Below are 7,940 nucleotides of genomic sequence, written 5' to 3'. Positions count from 1 at the left end.
TAGAAAGCTCAATTCAAGTGGAAGAGATGATTCCAACTGAGTTTGATGAGAATCTACACAGTGTAATTGAAATGATGAACTCATTTCAAATGTCTTAGCTAAAATAAAGAAGAACAAAACACACACACACACACACACACACACACACACACACACACACACACACACACACACACACACACACACACACACACACACACACACACACACACACACACACACACACACACACACACAAACAAACAGTATTAACATGACAGTTGTAACATGACAGTTGCTTCTCTCAAACATGTTCTGCAGCTAATTTACAAGGGAAGAGGCCTTGACAACAAATATGTTCAAGAAGGAAAAGAAAGGTAATGAGTTTTTGCAAGCTGCCTTTCATCACCTACAAATGCAGAGAAAACATGATGCAGCAGCTAACTTTTTAGATGCTGCATATGTCTTCAAAGAAACAGATCCAAAAAAGGGGATAACCTGTTTGACCCAAGCTATTGAGGCATACACTGACATAGGGAGGTTCACCCATGCAGCCATAAATCACATCTCAATTGCTGAAATATATGAGACCGAGCTGGTTGATATTGATAAGGCTATTGGTCATTATGAACAGGCAGCAGACTATTACAAGGGAGAAGGTTACACCCGCAGTGCTAACAAGTGCCTTATCAAGGTTGCAACCTATGCAGCTCAGCTGGAGCAGTACCCAAAAGCCATTGAGATGTATGAACGACTTGGAACCCATGCAATTGAAAGCACACTGCCTTATTGCATGGCAAAGGACCACTTCTTCAAAGCAGCGCTCTGTCACTTCTGTGTACATATGCTGAATGCAAAACTTGCGGTACAGAAGTACGAAGAAATGTTTCCACCCTTTTCACGTTCTCGAGAATGCAAGCTGTTGAAGAAACTTCTAGATGCCTTTGAGGAACAAAATGTGGACATGTATACCGATTCGGTGAAGGAATTTCACGATATCTCCAGACTGGACAAGTGGCTCACTACCATGCTACTCAGAATTAAGAGAACCATACAGGAAAATGACACAGACCTGCTTTGACCCCCACAGGGGCTTCACATAAATAATACACAATAGTTCACAAATATAGTATTTACAACCAGTTTTGTTGTTGTACTACTAACCCATTTAATCTAAAAAATAAATAACAGAGTTAATAAAGAAAATACTCCCCACAACACACAACATTTTCTGCCCAAAAGTTCTCATTTTATTTCATTTAAAAGTGCTGAGGCCTCCCCAGGGACTTGAACTTCAAGTGGCAAGAGAAAAAAAATAAAAGCGTGAACAAGAACACAATCCACATAAACTGCATGAAAAATAAATAACTAATTGAATAAATAAATATTTAAAAAAATATTTTTGTCTATTACTCAGTTTGTCTGGTAATTCTGGTGTATCAACAAATAAATGACTTTTGATCTTTGTTTTTTATAAGTTGGACCTGCTCACACAAGGTCCACACTTTACTGCATGTCAGGTCAAACTCTCATTTGACACAACACTTTGGTGTGTGTGTGTGTGTGTGTGTGTGTGTGTGTGTGTGTGTGTGTGTGTGTGTGTGTGTGTGTGTGTGTGTGTGTGTGTGTGTGTGTGTGTGTGTGTGTGTGTGTGTGTGTGTGTTTGTGTGTGTGTGTGTGTGTGTGTGTGTGTGTGTGAGAGAAGACAGGAAGAGTTCTTATCTGTTATGCCTGAATATTACTGTGACTGCAATAAAAACAGTCCTTTGTATGAACCTTCATAATTGATTTAGCCATCAAATGGGAGTGTGGGAGAGGCCCCCACAAAGTTCATTTTGAGTTTGAGTGTTTCAGTTTGAGTTATCCTGACAAAGTGATATCAGGTCAAACGGAGTTCATTTGAGGTGTTTGAGTTATGGCTGACAAAAAGAGGAATGCACCTCCCATATCTGGATGTTAAGTTTGTTGAGACACCATCTAAGAGAGAGAGAGAGAGAGAGAGAGAGAGAGAGAGAGAGAGAGAGAGAGAGAGAGAGAGAGAGAGAGAGAGAGAGAGAGACCCTGAACTTAGCATTATTATCATTAAACAATATAAACATTTACTGTAACTGTAACATCACAAAACTTGGTGCTTAAAAGAAGCCTGGTCATTCAAAGTCATTTTGGTCAGTGTGAGACCTAAGAAGTTTTTGCTTTTGAGTAAGAACTCATTAATTCATTTCAGTTATGTACACATGGGGAGAACATAAGGTGAAGGAGTCCTCTCACCCCATGCTGGTAAAAGTAAAAGATGTTGTAAGACAAGATGATGAGACAAGCATTGACATGCCGGAACCTGGTGGGAGAACCAGAGATTTGGGATCTAAGAGCGATCCCCTGCCAGACAGTGCAAGATGCTGCTTGATTGCTGTTATGTTGCTGGCATTATTGCTGGCATTATTACTGGGATTGCTCTACTGGAAGAAGAGAAAGCAAACAGTCGCTGTCAGAAGGTGGAGGAGAGCATTGGGTACTGCTTTGGGTAGCAGCATCGAGCTCAGTTCGAGCTGAAAACATGTCACGAAGAGTTTATTATAATAATACAAATAAACAAAATACAAATTTCATGTGGTATGTACTTTCTTTATTTAAGTTAGCAATCTGTGAATGACCAACATTGCATATTCTTGAACAGGTTCGTGACACTTTTCTCCACACCATGTGCTGCTAGTTGCACAAATACCACGTTCACACTGTAGTACGTGTAGTTTAGCATTGGTTCAGGGAAAACCCTTAAATTCTTTCTATACATGATCAGTGGCGCCCACTTGCGTTTGGTCACCAATGTCATAGTTGCTGCGTGTGCATAGTAGGTCCTGTGCTCATCGATTTGAACCTGCACAGTGGTTACATGCGGCACATGTTCAAGTGCGCCCTCTGAGAGAGTGATCACGCTGCGGATAAGGTTGGTCACTGTGGTGACCACTTTGTGTTCAAAGTGAAAGTTACACCTCCTCATGGTCAACACGATGTTCCGTGCTATCTCTTCAAACTGCTTTGGGTTAGAGTCGGTATCCTGGATCCCGAACATATGAACAGGCGGACAGTTAGCGGTAAAAACCTCCAGCTGCCTCATCGAGAATGCTGGTTCACCATTTTTTGTGAGCCAACCTGCTCCATAGCTATAATCCCTGAAACTCAACTTTCTAGACCCAGGGTTGTTTAATCTGGGAGTTATGCGTTCTGCGAGCTGCTTGTTAGGACTAACAGTGGTCAGGGCCCATGTCAGGAAATCCTGCGCGGACATGGATGTGTCTCTCAAGCCACTGTGCAATGCTGAAGCATCGGGCATCAGGGTACGTGACACGGTAGTGACAAAGTCCTGGAGCCAGGTACAGTGGCACCTAGGTTGGCTCAGAAGCTCTTCAGTGCATCGGAAGTTTCTGGCCAAGTATCTCACAAGATCAATCGTTGTGGCATGTTCACTGATCAAGATGTCTAAAGGTAGCAGCTCCTTGGTCGGAAGCAGGCCTGCTTGTGCCGCAGCCTGAAGAGTCAACAACAGCTGAGTCATTATCCCTTCAGACCTCACTTTGTAATCTCTCAATGTACTTTCATTGGGTAGTAGCTGTGCATACTGAAACAGCATTATACCACTTGCGCTGCTACAGGATACCATTTCATTTATGGGACCATGGAAGATCTCTGGCTTTTTGGCTACAACAGTTTGCGACAACTGAACCAAATTACGCTTAAACATGGCTATGTCACCATCTTGACATGAAGCAAGAGTGACACATCTGATTGGCACCTCACCTTTGGTCTTCCTAATGATGAATATGGTTACACCTTCCATGGTTTCCCTGACCACATTCTGGGCTGCCACTAAAGCCTTGGAAGCCAAGATGGAGTCAGCCCCTAACACCTCGGGCAGCTTCTGTTCTTGCGCGCGAGTTTCACAACAATCCACTGGCTTGCTGTGTTTGATAAGCTCCCTCTGGAGCCCGCTGGGTCCTGGACACGTCTGGACATCACTGCTACATAACTTAAGTGATGTGGACTGCCTTGGCTGTAGCTTCCTTTCCCGAACTGCATGCTCACCTTCAGGTTTTCGCTTCTTCCCTGGGAAACGTTCGCGCAGTTTTCTCCCGTTGTCATAGAGCACATCCACCTTGTTTTTGTACCAGATCTCTGGCTGAATGTGATCAGGTGCCAACCTAAGTGTATCTAGTCCATAGTGAGTCTTGTTTGTTTGGTCGTACTTTGCTCCAAACTCCAAATCGTGGTGCTGGAATTTTGCCATGTGGCGTGGCACGGACACTTCAGCTGCTGAGGGTTTGATATTCGATCTTAGCTCATTGGCTACTACCACGTCTGTGGTTCTGTAAGGGCCAATTTTCACTGACACAGGTATCTGGTAATGTGATGCAGGGGACGTTGTATTCCCGATGTCGCACAATGCACAACTGTACCTAGACGTGGAGAGCAGCTTTGCGGGCGTGTACCGCTCCTGCGGGTACAGGCTGATGCACACCAGACCTATGTTGACAAACTCCTGTAGCTGGTTTGGGGTGGAACTGAGATTTTTGAGTTTCTTTTGGAAGGAGTTCCTGACGTCATTCAACAAAGGTCTTTTTTCACCATATTTCCTGATTAGCTCTGCAGCGCCGAAGGCCTTCATAGTATACTTCTCAAGGAAGGCTGGGTCATCAGGTTTGTAACAGCCCAGCATAGCCGTAAGTGATTCTGCATACGTTTTAATGCAGAAGTTGCCCCTGTTTGCTGGGTTGGAATGATGAGAGAATAGGAACTCTGAGAACCTGCATTCCCACATTACACAGTACCAACTGAACATGTCGCTTCCAAAACTGTAGTCGGAACACCACAGCATCTCGGGTGGCATGTTGATCAGGTTGCCTTTGTGCTGGTCTGGCGTGTTGAATGTGCTGGAGGTGCCAAAGTCACTGAGTTTAAACACCACAGGGAATGGTCCCCGAACATTGCACTCTGAAACCAGTATGTTCTTGCTTGTTATGTCCCTATGCTGCACAGATCTAGAGCGAAGATACTTGAGGCCAAAGAGCGTGTCAAGTTCAACCATAAGCATCACCTTGCTCACCGAATTACCCATAAAACTGGTGAACTCCTGCAGTGTCCACAAGGCTCGTTCCATGAGGATCACAGCCCTGCCGCCTAGAGTGAACTCGGCTCCGTCACACCAGTAGCCACCCAGTGTTGTCACCACGTTTGGGTGCCTCATGGAGGAGGCCAAAAGCAGTTCCTCCATCTGGCACGCTAAATGAGCGTACATCAGGAACCTATTCCTGATCATTGGCACTGATGAGTCTGCAAACTCTGGGTGAAGGGCTGTTTTTGCAACGACATTGTCCCCCAAGGCAATCGTGACACCAAATCCACCCCTGCCTAGCACATTATTGCCATCCTCAGTCAAAGTAATGAGGTCAAGGCTGTCTTGATTACCAGTGCAAGGTGTGACATCTGTCAGCAGTGTCCATTGTCCTGGTAACAGATTGGTAATGCTTCCTTCTTCTTCCCGCTTGTCTATGTATCTTCTACCAAATCTGTCCACTAAAGGGCCTGGAGGCCAAACGCCTTTCTCTTGCATGTAGCTGGACGGATTGAAACCCTCGATCAGGGGTCGGTCCTCGTATTGGATCTCAGGCACCGTGCACTCGCGCTCACCTGCATAAAAAGTTCTGTATAACATATCCAGCGGGTTTTTGGCAACAAGCTGGCACTGTTCAATCAGGAGCTCCCCTCTGGTATTGTGTCGCTTCTTGCAAATGCTAATCACAGAGAACAGGATCACTGTGTCAGGCTCACCGTCCTCCTCTTTGCGTCGGATCATTACCACAACCCACTTGCTCTTGTTTTTTAATTTTAGTTTATTCTCTCCAATGTTGATGATCACCACAATGTTGAGAAGCTCATTTTCCACTAGTAAATGTTTGAGCCGCTCCTCAATGTTCATGCCAGACACTAAGGGCTGGCATGGGCTTACAGGGTGAGTGGGACGCATGAATGAGAGCAGCCCAGAAAGGTTATCAGCTACAAAGGTACTCATGTACCACAAGGAGTGCTTCTTCGCCAAATCTCTCAGCCGTTCAGAGTAATTTGTGCCCATGTTTTAAACTGGAGTATTTACTGCTCGCTGTGATGCAAATTGTGAAGCCCCTGGTTCAAACAAAGTGTTAAATAATGTTGAGTCTGAAAAGGCAGGAGCTGGAGCTGTCACATGATGCCTCTTTGGAATTGTTTGAGCTCCTCATCGTGGCTGGATCTCCCGCAGTGGGCCTGAAGCTGAACTTGTGCAGCAACGGCAGTGAGCAGTCAACATTGGAACACCTGCGGAAAATGTGGAGGAGAGTTGAATCCCAACTTGTGAGAATGGATGACTTAATACAAGTCCACCAAATGGATTGCAGAGCTGCAAACGAGGTTATCACAGCTATCCCAGCAACGATCAGCATGGACCAGCGCAAGCTGAAACGTTACTATGTGTATCTGCTTTTCCGCTACTGTATGTCTGTTTTGATTAGCTCCCGGAAGCAATGTTGCATTCCCAGTACGTACCATACTTTGAAAGACATTCCAGCAGCTTGGCTGTCACACAATTGTTTGGGTTCCTACCCCTCAGCTCCATCCCACACAGTCTACCCTTCTGCTCCACCCCACACAGATCAGCAGCTACAGCACCAGCGTTGTTATCAACGAAATGATTCAAATGATCCACGTGCATTTTACAGGCAGGACCGCAAGATCCAATGCCTTGAACCGGGAGGGAGCCTGTTGAGTTCAAAACAGCATCCGCAAGAACAACCGGAAAATGTAGAGTGGACACAATATCAACAGCAAGCTAAAAGGTCTTTTTCCCCATGCTATAAAAGCAATAGGAAAGATTCAGACTCTGACTGATGAAAAATGGATGACTTCATTCTTAACCAGTGAGAGGAGTAAAACAGAAAGGCATATGTTATCATCACCCTCATCATCTTCATCATCATCAGTGTGGCCTGGCTTGTTTTCATAAAAAAAAGGAACAGGACTACCAGATCGTGGCAGTGGCTAGATTTTTTTCTTTGTATGTTCATTTATTTCATTGGTATGGGTTGATATGGCATGTAACTGTTTGTGATGATATCAAATGTCTGTACTTGTGAGAAATAAACACACCAACAAAAGAAACAGGCACAAGGTGAATGATGTTTTCTTTGTTATTTATTTTATCAACTCAAAATAATAACAAAAAATAGATACAGTAAAGAAAATCTTGACAAAACAAGGTTGAAGCACCTAAAAAGTATCACATGCATAGATAGGGAGTGACCTTTGCGCACCTATCAGTATGTGTGTTTGTCTCACAAGGAAGGTTCAGGGTTTTGCATTTTTTGCTTGTGCTACTTTCTTATGCTCAAGAAGAGGATGTTTCTTTTTTGAAAAAAAAATCTGTTCCACCATGTTCCTACTGCTGTCTAGGGGTCATGGTTGAGGACAAGTCTGAGCGGTACATCAACCCCGATTCATGTGCATTGAAATAGCTTTGCCTAGGATTCGTGGCTGAGACGGAGTCAGAGTGGATCAGCATTCCAGATTGAGGTGTATGGCTTGGGTACCTGCTGGAAAAATTCTGCTGCAATGGGGTTGGCAAGTAGTTTTCACAAGTCAAGTCACGCAGTTCCAGCTCATTCTTGTTCCTAAGTATGGTTCTGATGGTCATCAGGGTACCACAGGAGTGACTAATTACAACCACAACGTTCATTACAGCAATAGAAGTCTCCAGACTCTGCCACCTGGTGAGAGAGGTGACAAGGGGTCTGTACAGAAGTTCCATGCAACCTGCCACCACGGCCAAGACTAGTTCCACGTTGCCTATTGCCAGGCAGACCAAAACAAGCAGGGTGCTTTTTCCGTCGGTTATGCTCTTGCTGAGCCCTTGCCTGTTCGCGAGCTTCCACTTGCTT

The 7,940-nt window shown here is 44.6% G+C and overlaps 1 protein-coding gene across 1 annotated transcript; it reads left to right on the top strand.

Annotated features, from left to right (window-relative positions):
* Positions 1–334: 334 nt before the first annotated feature.
* LOC308081570 (alpha-soluble NSF attachment protein-like) lies at positions 335–1,060 on the top strand (the record flags this gene model as incomplete). Its single annotated transcript, XM_080457935.1, has 1 exon — positions 335–1,060. One exon carries the CDS (start codon positions 335–337, stop codon positions 1,058–1,060), a length of 726 nt encoding a protein of 241 aa, XP_080314061.1.
* Positions 1,061–7,940: the final 6,880 nt, after the last annotated feature.

This window comes from Gymnoscopelus braueri, assembly GCF_963280865.1.
Source record: "Gymnoscopelus braueri genome assembly, contig: SCAFFOLD_182, whole genome shotgun sequence".
In the NCBI taxonomy this organism is placed as follows: domain Eukaryota; kingdom Metazoa; phylum Chordata; class Actinopteri; order Myctophiformes; family Myctophidae; genus Gymnoscopelus; species Gymnoscopelus braueri.
This window is presented reverse-complemented; position numbering and strand designations above follow the sequence as displayed.